The sequence below is a fragment of the Phragmites australis genome, chromosome 7 (assembly GCF_958298935.1).
Source record: "Phragmites australis chromosome 7, lpPhrAust1.1, whole genome shotgun sequence".
Classification (NCBI taxonomy): domain Eukaryota; kingdom Viridiplantae; phylum Streptophyta; class Magnoliopsida; order Poales; family Poaceae; genus Phragmites; species Phragmites australis.
Genome location: NC_084927.1, coordinates 28,492,542 through 28,506,647, shown reverse-complemented (window position 1 = coordinate 28,506,647; position 14,106 = coordinate 28,492,542). Strand labels below are relative to the sequence as shown.

Genomic DNA, 14,106 nt, shown 5'->3' with positions numbered 1-14,106 from the left:
CGGTTCCAGGACGCGCGTCAGGGGATTGTAGGCGGCGATTTGCTCGGTGCTCCAGTTAATGAGGAGGTAGCCGCTTCGGCAGTCCCAGATCTCCCACCCAGGGCCACGCCATCGTGGTCGGGGAGGCGGGTGAGGAAGAAATCGGCACCACGAATGGCGGCAGTGAGGTTCGGGTCGGAGCGACGGCGGGGATGGCGGGGCCGTCGGGGTCAAAGAAGCGAAGAGTTCTCACAAAAGGACTCTCCCGTGTGATTTTGCAGCCGTAGGATAGAGGGCAGCTGAACGGACGACAGGATCAGGGGTGAAGTCGCATCGTGACTTTAAGGGGTGAAGTCACATCGTGACTTTAAGGGGTGAAGTCTGAGGATGTTGATTCGAGATGAGGAGTGTCACTTGGGCCACTACAGAGTTGTACGGTAGGGGAGGGAAAAAGAATGAGTGATGGGAGGGCAGCCGTGTGTTGGACAAAAGAGTTTGCGCAAGCGAACGAGCGAGCGCACGTGCTCCGAAAAGCAGTTTCGCTTTGCGGCTGTGGTTTTTCTTAGAAGATGAAACTATAACCTTTTGATTAGTCTTATTTCCTAGTACAGTACTGTTGGCTATTGGTGTTCTTCTTGAGCCTCAGCAGCTTAGGGTAATGTGTGATTACTAGGACTAGAACCATGGTTCTTTGTACCAAGAAGAAGTCTTTTCCTACTCATGTTAGGTACATGTCTGCCTCAAAAGCGAGAAGAGTTCGAACAAGCAACCAAGAGAAACAGTGAGGCGCTCACACCCGGGTCAAGTGCAGAATCTGACCACCGTACGTGTTCTTTCTTGGATAAAAACGGGACACGTACGAAGCGTGCTTTTGCATATAAAGCATCGTGACGCGGAGAGGAGAGGTAATCCAACCCCTCCCGATCGGCACGACCTTAGGGCATAACAAGGAACCAGAATTCTTTTGTAAAAGGATTTTTATTTTTCTTAGTATTTTAACGACTACTGTTTATGATTTTCGTTACGATAGAATTTTTAAGATCATTCTCTCTAAATGGAATTATATCTTTTTTTTTACGAATCATTCGAAGAGAAGATATTAAAAATAAGAAAAAATAAAGAGAATGAGAATGAAGAGATAAATTAGGAAAAGAATGAAATGAAGAAAATATGATTAAGAATAGTCTTAGCCAGTACGCCCCACCACACGACTCGGTGGTGAGACGCGCACTGGCACGCACACGCTTCCCTGTTCGTCTCGTGGACGGCAACAACCAGCTCTCCCTGCTCTGTCAACCGGCGACAATTTTTCTAGGGTCGGTGAACCTTTCAACATCGTATCCGATCTGTTCGCGGCGAGGCCACGTCATGCAAATATTTGCTAAAAAGTACCTGCTAACTATTGTTTTCACTGTGACTGTCTCGCCCTCGACAATTTTACAATCTAGGGTTTCCTCTTGGGTTAGGTCCGGGTTTCCACGGTGATCTCGATCGTTGGTTCGGGGCCTGCCTTAAGGCAGTGTTTGGTTCTTGGTTTATACATATTTTAAAAGTGTTCTATCAAGATATTGAATCATTTTATAAAAACATTGGCCAAACGTCTTTAGCTCCTGTAATTACATGTACTTAGTGATGATTAGTGAGAATTAAGAATAATTAGCTAGGTATTAGTTACAATTATATGTTATTAGATATAACTAAGTATTATGGTAGGTAAGATGAATAGTGACATATTAAGTTATAATTAATTGTAATTAGCAAAGATTAATACTAATTAGAATAATTTGCTAATAATTATAATATTATAAAGACATTACGTTATAAAATAGATACAATGCTTATCTTTTTAGCAACTCTATATATTTATATATACATCCCTTACATTCAATCAAACACTCTCATACGCCATTCCATATATCGAACCAAACATACTACTCCTACCTAGGCTAAAACTTTTTGTTCCGTATGTCGCTCCGGCCCATGCTTGATTTTTCTTGTTCCGGTCCATATGTACTAAAGCCTAATATAGAAAAAATGTGCAAGAACCATTCATCAAATGTTAAACTCATAGGTACTTATCCAATTTTAAATTTCAAGTAAAGTAGGCAATATTTTTTTACTCTTTTGAATATTTAAATTAAAAATAAATATTAAAAAAGAATAAAATATCTGCAAATACTGAACAAGTATGGTCTACTGTCTTTGCTTCGTTCCAATTTATATGTCTTCTATTTTTTTCTATAATATCAGGTATTAAGAAAGATTTTTTCTTGTGATAATATAAATTTTCTATTTTTTCAATCTAATTGTTAAATTAGAAGATGTATAGTTAAATAAGATCACATAAAAACCTTTTATATATTTTAGTGGCGGTGGGAGTTGGATAGCTCAAAGCATGAAAAAATAATTACTGCTTACCTTTTCTTGGTTTTCACACTATGTTTGACCCGGCTATGAGTTGTTCGGGCTGAAGTAACAATCTGTAGTTCCTCACTGGTCACTTCAAATTTGATACGATAGAATTTACTTCCTACCCCTTTAACTACTCTTTGGTCACTTCAAATTCCTCACTCTCCCTTCGCCTTCTCAACCACTCCACAAACCTGGATTCCTCCGCCCACTTCGCAAGCCCTTCCCACCTCTGATTCCAAAATCATGATGTTCTATCAGCGTCACCTCCACCTGATGCTCTCTATCTAGGATTACCATGTGGGGACGGATGCACAACAAATGGGACGCAAACACGATGCACCCTTTTTAACCATGCAAAAGGTGATTCATCACCACACATTTACATGTGGCAGATGCTTGAGCATCACACGTGTTCTCGGATGCGCAACCGGTGCGATTTTGACCAGCTAAAATTCACATAAACAACATTAAAGTTGCGAGTCCGACGAGGAATGGTTAAGCTCTTTGATCTAGCTACACATACATTGTAAGTTATGTACTCGAGCAATTTACTGGTGTATAGCTCCCATAATGGCAGATGTTTATCCATGAGCAAAGCATGTGGTTTCGTTAAGCATGAGTAAAGAAGATGCGCATACAGCCTCGTGGGAGAACCGAACATGTGCACCAGATTCTCAACGACCCACATGATATGGAATACGGGAAGGGAACACAACAACTGGTCTGCTAGCCGTAAGAAACCACAACTTGAAGCGCGCCAGCGCCACAGAGACCCAACCCAGCGCGCACGTGTGCTCCTAGATCAGCGCTCCACATCGCGATGGTAGGAACAAAATTAGCGACTGAAGGAGTAAATATACTTCTCAACAATTTTTTTAGATCGATGACACTTTCCTATTTAGATCATCTAAAGTATCTCAAAATTCAAACAGAAGTAAAAATCGAGAGAAGTTTTAACAAAAGAAAATCGAGGTAACACGACTCTACGGATGGTATATGAACCATATGTTCTATTTATGATCAATTCATGTGTCTTAGCACTCGAAAGTTCATAACTAGCAAATAAACAAGAAAAGATGAATACCGAGCAATGAAACTGTCAAAATTGATTGTCTAGAGGCAAGAGAATTTAAGACCCTATCTAGCAACAAGAAGAATAATTTCATAAGGTGCTAAAATTTCAACCCAAAAATTAAAACCAGAAAGGACACACAAAGTAAGAAAACCAAGAGAGGGAAACTAGAAGGAGAGAAATTCAAGCATACGAAACAAAAATAAACTACATCACTCAAAGAGATCAGTCCTATTTTAAACGGATTATACAGATTTTTCTCTTAAAACTCTCACATATTACATATGCTAAGTACTCATTATCCTCTCCACTAAAACCTTAGCACAATGCTCCCATATAGGTGACATAAGGGGTTTAAATAGCTAGTTCAACCTCTCATATAGTCTTACCCCTTTATTTGTAGACCTAAGAAACTTGAGGTTTAAGTTTTCTATTTTTTTCCTAAAATACCCCTCTCTTATAGTATATTTCTACCTACCACCGAGAGTATTTTAGGCCATTTTATTCTCCATTCATCGGACGGTCACGGCGCTTTTACGATTTAGCTTCGTCTCGACATAAGCTTCGCGATAGTGCCACGTACTCCTTCAGTCCTCTTACGGTTTTGAGACCAAATTAGAAACCCTAGCACACTTTTCAAAGTGTGACTAGCTGTCACTTGCTTTGACTAAAGCAAGTGCTCCGATAATGACGTGTGTCCTCCGTCTTACGATTTTGACCGCCAGCAAGTCTCTCCCGTCCTCTATCCCTCGGGCCTCCTTGTCACTTTCACCGGTATCCCCTTCGCTTGACTTTATCAACACGTTATTTTCATTCTATGTTTCATACTTTGCTTGACCTTCATATATACAGTTAGGATCAACTTTGACTCCACCCGACCATCCATGATTGTTCGGCACCAAGCACTCACTTAACCTCGATCACCCGTTGTCGATCGCCAAGTTGCATCCATCACCTGCACACCTTGAAACAAGCAAATACATTTCTCCACACTCTAAAACATCTCTAGATTAGCATTAAATCAAAAACTTCAAGTCAGAGCACATCCTGCAGAAAACGTGAACACCAGATATTCCGATGTGTTCTGCTCCTAAACACCGGACTATCCGGTGAGTGTAACACTATTTGATCTAGAAATATTTTGTTCTCTGCAAGAAAAGGTCCGGTGTTAGCTTCCGGTGATCTCATATCCATCACCGAACATTCCGATGTGTGCCAATCCACAAAACCACCCTTCTGTAACCTCTCTGCAACAAAAGTTCCGATGCATTCTCCAGTGCTCACAATCTTAGCATCGGACTATCCGGTGTATATAATCAAACTTAGCGCCAAAAATCTTCTCTCTGCAGAAAATACTCCGGTGCTCTCAAAGTCCATCACCAGACTATCTGGTGTTTGCTTTCATTTCCGCTTCAGCATGAAAATACCCCGGTGCTATCTTCCGATGTAGCCACCACACTCACCGGATCTTCTGGTACATTGATCTTTAGTTTCACCCAAAAAATTACTCTCTGCAAGAAATAGTCTAACTGACAAGTATACACTGTCCATACCGGAGCTTCCGGTAATTTTTCTATGTATAGAGAAGAATTCACCGAATCCAAATACCGTCAACTCGAATTAGATATAAATAAGAATGAACATTAATAAACACATGCTAATCAATATATAACTGTCGTTAATACTTCGTCACTTATAAATCATGACATTTTTTATATTTTTTTATGCGTGCACGGTCACCGTCTGGGACATCACGTCGCTATCCACGTGGATCACATATAATCTGAGACATTTTTTTATACTTTTCGTATACATGCACGGCCACGGTCTGGAAGATCACGTCGCTCTCCACGTGCGCCACGCGAAGGGCCGGCACCAGTCGCTTGACTCGACACGAGCCACTTAAATAAGCGACGCGACGCGACGCGCGAGCGCTTGACACTCACCGTGACCGTGAAGAGAAGCTGTGGTCTGAGCAGCTGAACGTGAAACGAGGACAGGGGCGGGGGAAGATCGAGCTAGCGACGGAGAGACGGAGAAGAATTCTTGAATTCCAATTACCGTTAATTCGAGTTAAATATAAATATAAATAAATATATATGAACACATACTAACTAAATTCAAGATATATTAACTGTTATTAATATCTCAGTCACAAATAAACCGAGATATTTTTCTACTTGGTTTCTCAGTGATCTCGATCGGTGCCATGCTGCTCTTGGGCTCTCGGCCATGACCCGTGAGCTGAGCTTAGAGCAACTCCAACAAAATATCCATATTTCATTCTCTATATCCGTATATGAATTATTATCTATAAGGATTCCCTCTCTATATTACTCCACCACTCCAACAGCACATCTATATTTCACCCTCCGTATTCTTTCTCTTATTTTTTAATAGTATTCTATAACTAACAATATATTCGTAATGACTATATTTTATAAACTAGTATATTAGTTTATATGAATATTCATGAATTTTTCCTATTTTTTGAGAATTAAATTTATGCTCTGAAAATTCAAGCAAAAAATAGTCAAATTTGGAGAATTTTCATTTAAAATTTGTACAATATTTTTAGTGGGAACCATTTAAAATGGATTCTTTGTTATATATTCTATTAGTATAAAAATCCTTGTGATTTTAGCAGCTTTACAAAGTCACTTTTTGAATTTATAAAAGAGGAGAGAAGAAATAAAATTTTAAGCAAAAGCTAATTAATTGCTGCTGGCCTCTCTCGATCCTCTACGGAGTCTGCGGTTGCTAGATAGCGGTCCAAGCAGGACACGCTAGATTTAGCGTGTGGGCAAGATAATTTAGAGGATATCCATAAACAATGTATGTGTTACCGTGTCTGTTAGAGTTTGGTTTTGAAGCTGCACACGCTACTTTGAAGATAGAGAACGTGATAGCGTGAGTGTTTGAGTTGCTCTTAGAGCGCCAGCTAGACCACCGACAACGACAAGTAAATCCGGCGCGTGACACACGCACATCGTTGCAGCTCAGCTGCCGCGCATCATCTATAGCTACGCTCCCCGGCGCTTACAGCGCACGCACCCACCTACCATTTGGACGGAGCAGTGCCGTGTTTACCTGCCCAAATTATCGCTGTCCTGCTGTTTGCTTTCGTTGGTTTCTTGCGCGGACGGTGCACCGGAGCCAGACGGTGCTGTGTTTGGTTGGGGCCAGCAAGTTGAGCTTGCTCAGGCCGGCCTGCGCCATCGACGGATGCAGGATATATAATGAAGCTTCCCTGGGATTTATCCGGTGAAAATCGTTTAGTTTCTCAGACGAGCGACGACGATTCTTTGCTACTTCCTTGTTAAGACGTCCTTTCGAAAAATCTCTCTATTCTCTGTTGTTACAACTAGCGACACATCTTGCAGGGCAAATTATCCTTTGTTGTTGCTCTCCTGTTCGGCTGGACTCCCATCACCTTAGGTGTTTCGCGTCAGTGTCAGCGCTCCGACGTCCTAGGTCCCTGTTTGTTGCTGGCGGTTTGGCGTGGAAGCCGTTGATCGAGTTGATAGTCAGGCGTGGGAGCAGAGCTCCGGCTATTGAGTTATCGGGTTGTCCTGGTTGAGGTGCTAGCTAGGTACAGTTGCTTGGCGTGGGTGTCATTTGTTCGATGTGTAGTGCTAGGTTGTTTGCTATTTGTTGTGGTTGCCGGATTGTACGCTGTTTAGCTGTGACTTATCGTCCAGTTGTGTAGGGGTTTGGGGTTCTTTCTTTCTTGCTGTGTCTTACGCGTGAACTGGGCTCCGTATATTGTAATGCTATGTTTGTTAAGATTTTTAGGTTTGATTTCACTTATAAACTGAATCACTTTTCTTCTTAATAGAATGACGCGTAACTCTTCTGCATATTTGAGAAAAAAATTTGTCAAGTAGACTTTCTTTCTACTCCCTCCCGTCTGAAACCAAAGTACCATTTTGAACATTGATGTGGTCATTAAAATACATCTTTGAATATTATTTTTAATATAATATATTAATAAAATATAGAAAAATATTTTATTTTAAAAATATTTTTTAAAACAAATATTTTTGTATTATTTTTAAGTATACAAACCCAATACATAAAAAAAATTATAGTCAAAATTTGAAATAATTAACTACACGTAACTCAAAATAACATTTATTTTAGACTGAAGAGTATTAAGATACATATACCGATTAGTTCACTTAAAAATCTAAGTTGAGTGGAAAACACTCTCGCGTAGAGGCTTCCGCATGTTTCTTACGTGTAAATATGAGTTGGCTATAATTTTTTTTAATTACGTTTGTTAGAACTTAAACTGAAGATGCCTCATCGTGATATTATATTAAGCTATATGCGCAATCAATTCAATAGAAGGATAATAATTTACTTATACTTTTCGTATGTATGCGTGCACGGCCACGGTCTAGGTTAATATCCACGTGCACCTCGCGAAGACAGGAGGGCAGGAAGGGCCGGCACCCGTTGCTCAACTAGGGTTTACGTTACCGACCGGAGCTCGGTTACCGAGCTCCGGCGGTAACCAAAAATACGCGATAACTGTGGTTATCGGTCAAAAATTCAAAAAAATTCGGAGAAAATTTAGTTGGCAAAATTTAAATTTTGGAAAAAAATCACGATTTTAGCTGTTCGGTAACCGCTCGGTTTTGGTCGGTTATCGAGCGATTTTCTCGTATTTTTGAATTGGTCGGTTACTGAGCGGTTTGGGTCGGTAACCGCTCGGTTTTCTCGATTTATCGAGTGGTTTTATCGAATTTCAGCGTAGTTCAACAAAAAACCAAAAAAAGGCTCAACCTTGTAAAATCAATAACTAATTCATCTGAGCTTCAAATCAAGTGAAACAAATTTTGTTGGCTTCCTTGTAACATGATCTATATGATAAAAGTATTTATACTCATAAAAAAGTTAAAAATTTTCTGTGAGAAATTGTATTTGTTAAACTAAGTTAAATGCATAGTTTACTTTTTTCTAATCCAAAAATCATGAAACTAATTTTCTTAGTCTTCTTACATGATCCTATGTCTTTTAAAAATACATGAACTCATGAATTAGTTATTGTAACATGCATGATTGTGTAAATATGTTGCGACTAGATTAATTCATAATTGACCCATCACATCTCAAAAATTAGTGAAACCACTTTCATTAGCTTATTTATACTATGATTTACGTAGAAAAAATAATAGTAAACATGAAAAAATTAATTACAGTGCTGTTTGTTAACATATTAACTTTATTCTTGTGAACTTTGTAAAAATCATAGATAATTTAATAAAACTATAAATAAAGTGAAATCAATTTTAAAGATTCTCTAAAAATACGTTTTATACAAGAAAAATATGTGTTTACATGTTACACTTTTCTTTAACGTGAGTTAATAACTGAGCCGCACACTTCAAGTTTTTTCATTTTTTTCAAACTTTCTCCCTATAGAATATGATGCAAACGATATTATTTTTGAATTTTTTTCACAGAAGGTCTTAGAATTATGTCTAATTTTGTTTAAGATTTTTTTAAATTTTTTATTTTTTTAATTTAAATTTTGGTTACCGTTCGGTTTCTGAAATCGGACCGTATCGAGAAGTTCGGTAACCGCGATTTTCGAACGGTTACCGACTGTTTTTTAAAACTGTTCGACTCGACACGAGCCACTTAAATAAGCGATGCGACGCGCGAGCGCTTCCCACTCACAGTGACCGTGAAGAGAAGCTGTGGTCTGAGTAGCTGAGTGTGAAGTGAGGATAGGGGCGGGGGAAGATCGAGCTAGCGACGGAGAGACGACAAGGGAGCGCGCGCGAGATGGCCGCGGCGAGAGGCATTGCCGCCGTGACGACGGCGCTGGCCGTGGCCGTGGCGGCGGCGCTCGCGCCGGCCGCGCGCGGGGTCGACCGGAGCGAGTTCCCGCCGGGATTCCTCTTCGGCGCCGCGACGTCCGCTTACCAGGTGGGTGGGTGCGTTTGTGCGCGGCGGAGCTTAGCGTCTCCCTTTCCCTCCTGCTCTCGCCACGCGCGCGGTTCACTTCGGTGAAGGGGGGAAGCGGTGGCGCCTGACAAGTGCTTTGGTTTCTAATTCGGCTGCCGCTACCAGGTTGAGGGCGCGTACCTCGAGGACGGCAAGGGCCTTTGCAATTGGGATGTCTTCACCCACACGCACTGTAAGTCATTTCTGCACACAAAATCCCTTGATTTCCCCTTGATTTCTTCCCTCTCGCATGATGGTTTTAGTGCGTAGGAAAGAACGGAAAAAAAAAAAAATCAGAGCTTCCGTTCCCTGCTCTAAAATTTATTGAAGCGGTGGCGCCTGACAAGTGCAAATGGCCAATAACATTAATTTATTGAAAATTGCAAAAATAATATTTAAATTCCGATGTTTTCATATCTAATTTTTCAGATCTAAAATTTGTAATTATTTTTTAGATATTGAACGGATTTAAATAGAAAAATGTTTAATTAAAAAATTGTAGGTATTGTCGATAGTACAAATTTCATATAAATATCATTTTAATCTGAGATCATATAAAAAATTATGATTTTTATTTAAATATCGTTTGCGGGACATAACATCTATGAGCATGCAGTTCTACGGCCCACTGACACGTAGCATGTCGGTACATAAGTATCTATTTATGCAAATACTAGATTTTATGTATTATTTTTTGCAATTTTCTAATGAAATAATATTATTTCAAGAAAATCTAACGTCATTCAGTTTCATCAGAGTTGGCGGCCTGTATCTTTCTTTCAGAAAATCGTTTATAAAAAAATCATTCAGACAAGAAATGCTAGTGACGAGATTCGTCCTTGCTCCAAGCATCTGGATGATTTAACTACTCCTGTTTGCTCATTGACAAAAATTTTACAGGATAGAGACACATGCAGAATATTATTTTTGAAGTGAGGCTCAGTGGCCTTGCAGGCATCCATTTCGATGACTCTCCGAATTATTTGGCAGAAAGGATCACTTTCTCCTAATGTCGCTGACGAGGTTGTGATGTTAGTGTTACGCAACCGTTCCTACCATTTGATTTCTTTGTGCACCCTGTGACATTCTCTTCTCAGTAAGTTTGTCCGGCTCATCCATGCACTGACATCAAATCGGTGCTGCCCACGGTTACAAATATCGTTCCTATCATTTGATTCCTTTGTGCGCCCTGTGACATTCTCTTCTCATTAAATTTGTCCGGCTCATCCATGCACCGACATAAAATCAGTGCTACCACGGTTACAAATATCGTCGATAACCGCTCGTTTATCACGGTTACCGGACGATTCGGTCTGCACCGCTTTTATAAACCGAGCAGTTACCGACCAAATTTAAATTCAAAATTCAAAAATTTAACAAAATTCGATCGGTTTCTACCGAATTCCACCAAATTACTGTGCGGTAACCGTGTTTACCTCCGGGGATCGGTAACCATTTGCAAAATGGTAACTAAAACCGAGGTTCTGCCTACCTAAAACTTTGAAGCAGTTCACATGCCTACGTGCTGATCAATTTCAGGGCACCAGTTTTTCTAAAGAGTTTCCGTTCTGTACAGCAAGAGGAATAAGGGACGGAAGAAATGGGGACGTAGCAGATGACCACTACCATCGATATATGGTACATACTGCAGATTACAGAATTAACAAATATCCCATCACTAATGAAGTGCACTTATGTAACGCTGACACTGTTCTGAGCAGGGAGATGTGGAGATCCTGCATTCCCTGGGCGTCAACTCCTACAGATTCTCGATTTCATGGGCAAGGGTTCTACGAAGTATGCTAAGATCAAACTACTACCTTCATTCTCTTTTACTTGTCATTTAAGATATCGATACGGTTTTTAATAAGTATGTTTAACTATTACTTTTGATAACTACATATTAGTTAAAGTTGATAAAAATTAGATAATATTAAAATATTTTTCATGATAAATTCATTACTATCATTTTTATATGCTAAATTCTAATAATTTTATATATATTAGCAGTCAGAGTTTCTAAAGTTTAACTGTACATATAGACGACATGGATTTGGAAATGGAGGTAGTAGCAATCTAGTATACATGTAGCACCGTTTGCCTTGCAGTTTCTTAACTAGATGTCGCATAATCTTCGTAGGAGGTCGGCTTGGTGGTGTTAATTCAGATGGGATAGCATTCTACAACCGCCTGATCGATGCGCTCTTGCAGAAAGGTAGCCAGGCCAGGCCTTCTCCACATTTCACCTCTCAAGCCGACTTCTTTCTTCCAATCTGTAACAAAGAGCAAGCTGGCACGTTTGAATTCTGTTTCTTTTCTGAATGATCAGGAATACAGCCATTCGTCACACTGAATCATTTCGACATGCCGCACGAACTGGAAATCCGATGCGGTGGCTGGTTGGGCGCTGGGATCCGGTACAGCTCTTCTTCCGCTGGCTCAAGTTTGTTGCGATATTCAGAGACTCTTAACAGCTTCGGTTGCGATCAGCTACTAACCAGTGAGAAGCTTCATCATCGCTCACAGGGAGGAGTACGAGCACTACGCGGACGTCTGCTTCAGGGCGTTCGGCGACCGGGTCAAGTTCTGGACGACGTTCAACGAGCCCAACCTGTTCACCAAGTTCCAGTACATGCTGGGCGCGTACCCGCCGAACCACTGCTCGGCGCCGTTCGGAAGCTGCAACAGCGGCGACTCTCACAGGGAGCCGTACGTCGCCGCGCACAACATCATACTGTCCCACGCCGTCGCCGTCCGCAACTACAAGGAGAATTATCAGGTGAGATCCGGCAACTTACTCCGCTGCCGTTTAGTGCTATCTTCTGCTTTGTGGCGATGTACTGCTGCTGTTTCAGTGACTGCGAAAATAAAATAAAATCATGCGGAGATACCTTTGGATTAGCAATTCTGATGCATGTTTATTCTCAAGGCAAAGCAAGGCGGCTCGATCGGGATTGTGATCGCGATGAAATGGTATGAGCCGCTGACGAATACCACGGAGGATATTCTGGCCGCACGACGTGCACTGTCTTTCGAGTTAGAGTGGTATGCCATTTCCCCTCCTAAACGCAATATGTAGTATCTAAAAATAATCATCGAGTATTAAGTCGGTTTTAGAATAAATCACTATATAGGTAATATGTTCTTTTCGTCACATTGTCATGCATTTGTGTTCATATCAACTTTACTTAATTTCCCAACAAGAGAAAACAAAAAAAATTATAATATATCAATCAGAATTAATACTTGATAATTACAGCATTCAAATACAAAAAAGTACCTTCTTTTTTTAAACCAACAACAAAATACCTTCTACGGTTAGTAATTTTTCCACTAGCTTTTTCATGTGTTTTTTTCTAGGTTTCTGGATCCGATATTCTTTGGTGATTATCCTAGAGAAATGCGAGAGATCTTACAATCAAACTTACCGACGTTCACCTCGGAAGAGAAGAAGTTACTGCAATACAAGGCAGATTTTATTGGGCTAAATCATTATACAGCAATTTACGCCAAGGATTGCATTTATTCCCCGTGCAACCTTCAAACTTATGAAGGGAATGCATTTGTCTTGGCTATCGGCGAAAGAGATGGAGTGAAAATTGGAAGAGATGTAACGACTACTTGTCGCTGGACTTTTTATACATTCGCTTGATCGCGTGATTTATATATACGACTCACAGTACATGTCTGATTGTGAACCTCGTAGACCGCATTCGCCGGATACTATGTTGTTCCAGAAGCCATGGAGCCGGCTATCATGTATGTCAGTCAGAGATACAAGGACACGCCGGTTTATATTACCGAGAACGGTGAGTTGCAACTCTGGCTAGGACCTGGGAATTCCTTGGTCCAGACTCCGTACTCCCTGAAGATTGAGTGCCTTTCTGCATTTCTTCCCTCCTCAATGATCATGTGTTTTGGTACTTGTTTCCAGGTTACTCGCAATCGAGTGATGCCAGCAGGGAGGAGTTGATGAATGACGTCGAAAGAGTCAACTACCTGAAGGGCTATGTCGCATATCTATCTGCAGCAATCAGGTGACTTGGAGCTATCTATGATCTACTCAGTATTTACCACGGATGCACCGATAACTCATAAGCGATGAATCGAAAGAAGAATCCGTGATGCCTTTTCTTTTCTCACACAAATGTTTTTCTACCTGTTGGCATGCATACAGGAACGGAGCAAACGTACGGGGCTACTTCGTGTGGACTCTCATGGACAATTTCGAGTGGACGTTTGGTTTCAGCGTAAGATACGGACTGTACCATGTCGATTTCGACACACAAGAGAGGACCCCTCGGATGTCTGCAAGGTGGTATCAAGACTTCCTCACCGGGTCCAGCCTCACGCTCGAAGCGCAGGCACAGAGAGCAGATTCCTGATGCTTCCGGTGGTCGAATGTATAGTTAGACACAGCAGCTGTTCTCTGAACTTGTTCAGCGTGGTTGCGATATTAGAATGCGTGTGGTGGCAGACAGGCAGGGAGCCCGGTGGCAAAGCACCGAGTGGATGCCGAGCCAGTATGGGATCGAATCCCACGTCCTGCACAAATGATTCCTCGATAAGGTCTCTAAAGATGACCGAGTAAAGAGGATCTAAATCTAAATAATAATAAAAAAAGAATACGTGTGATGAACTGATAAGTAACCTAGTAGTTAGCACTATTAACCAGGACTTGAACT

General features: G+C 40.9%; 1 protein-coding gene across 2 annotated transcripts; it reads left to right on the top strand.

Moving 5' to 3' along the window:
- The first annotated feature begins 9,134 nt into the window (after positions 1-9,134).
- On the top strand, positions 9,135-14,067 carry LOC133924571 (beta-glucosidase 16-like). Of its 2 annotated transcripts, none has more exons than XM_062370165.1 (12): positions 9,135-9,403; positions 9,548-9,614; positions 10,998-11,059; positions 11,143-11,218; positions 11,562-11,636; positions 11,751-11,838; positions 11,948-12,200; positions 12,351-12,466; positions 12,782-13,031; positions 13,128-13,230; positions 13,356-13,458; positions 13,599-14,067. In XM_062370165.1, the coding sequence occupies exons 1-12, from the start codon at positions 9,260-9,262 to the stop codon at positions 13,804-13,806; spliced, it is 1,545 nt and encodes a 514-aa protein (XP_062226149.1). In that variant the 5' UTR covers positions 9,135-9,259; the 3' UTR covers positions 13,807-14,067. The 2 variants fall into 2 exon arrangements, with proteins under 2 accessions (XP_062226149.1, XP_062226150.1); XM_062370166.1 differs by having other exon boundaries at positions 9,263-9,403; positions 10,961-11,059.
- The last annotated feature ends 39 nt before the right edge of the window (positions 14,068-14,106 follow it).

Excerpts from the sequence above, each read along its gene's own strand:
- LOC133924571 (XM_062370165.1), top strand. The coding sequence starts at position 9,260 with ATGGCCGCGGCGAGAGGCATTGCCGCCGTGACGACGGCGCTGGCCGTG. Across the intron at positions 9,404-9,547 it reads CCGCGACGTCCGCTTACCAG|GTTGAGGGCGCGTACCTCGA; the intron begins GTGGGTGGGTGC and ends TGCCGCTACCAG. Across the intron at positions 11,637-11,750 it reads CGATGCGCTCTTGCAGAAAG|GAATACAGCCATTCGTCACA; the intron begins GTAGCCAGGCCA and ends CTGAATGATCAG.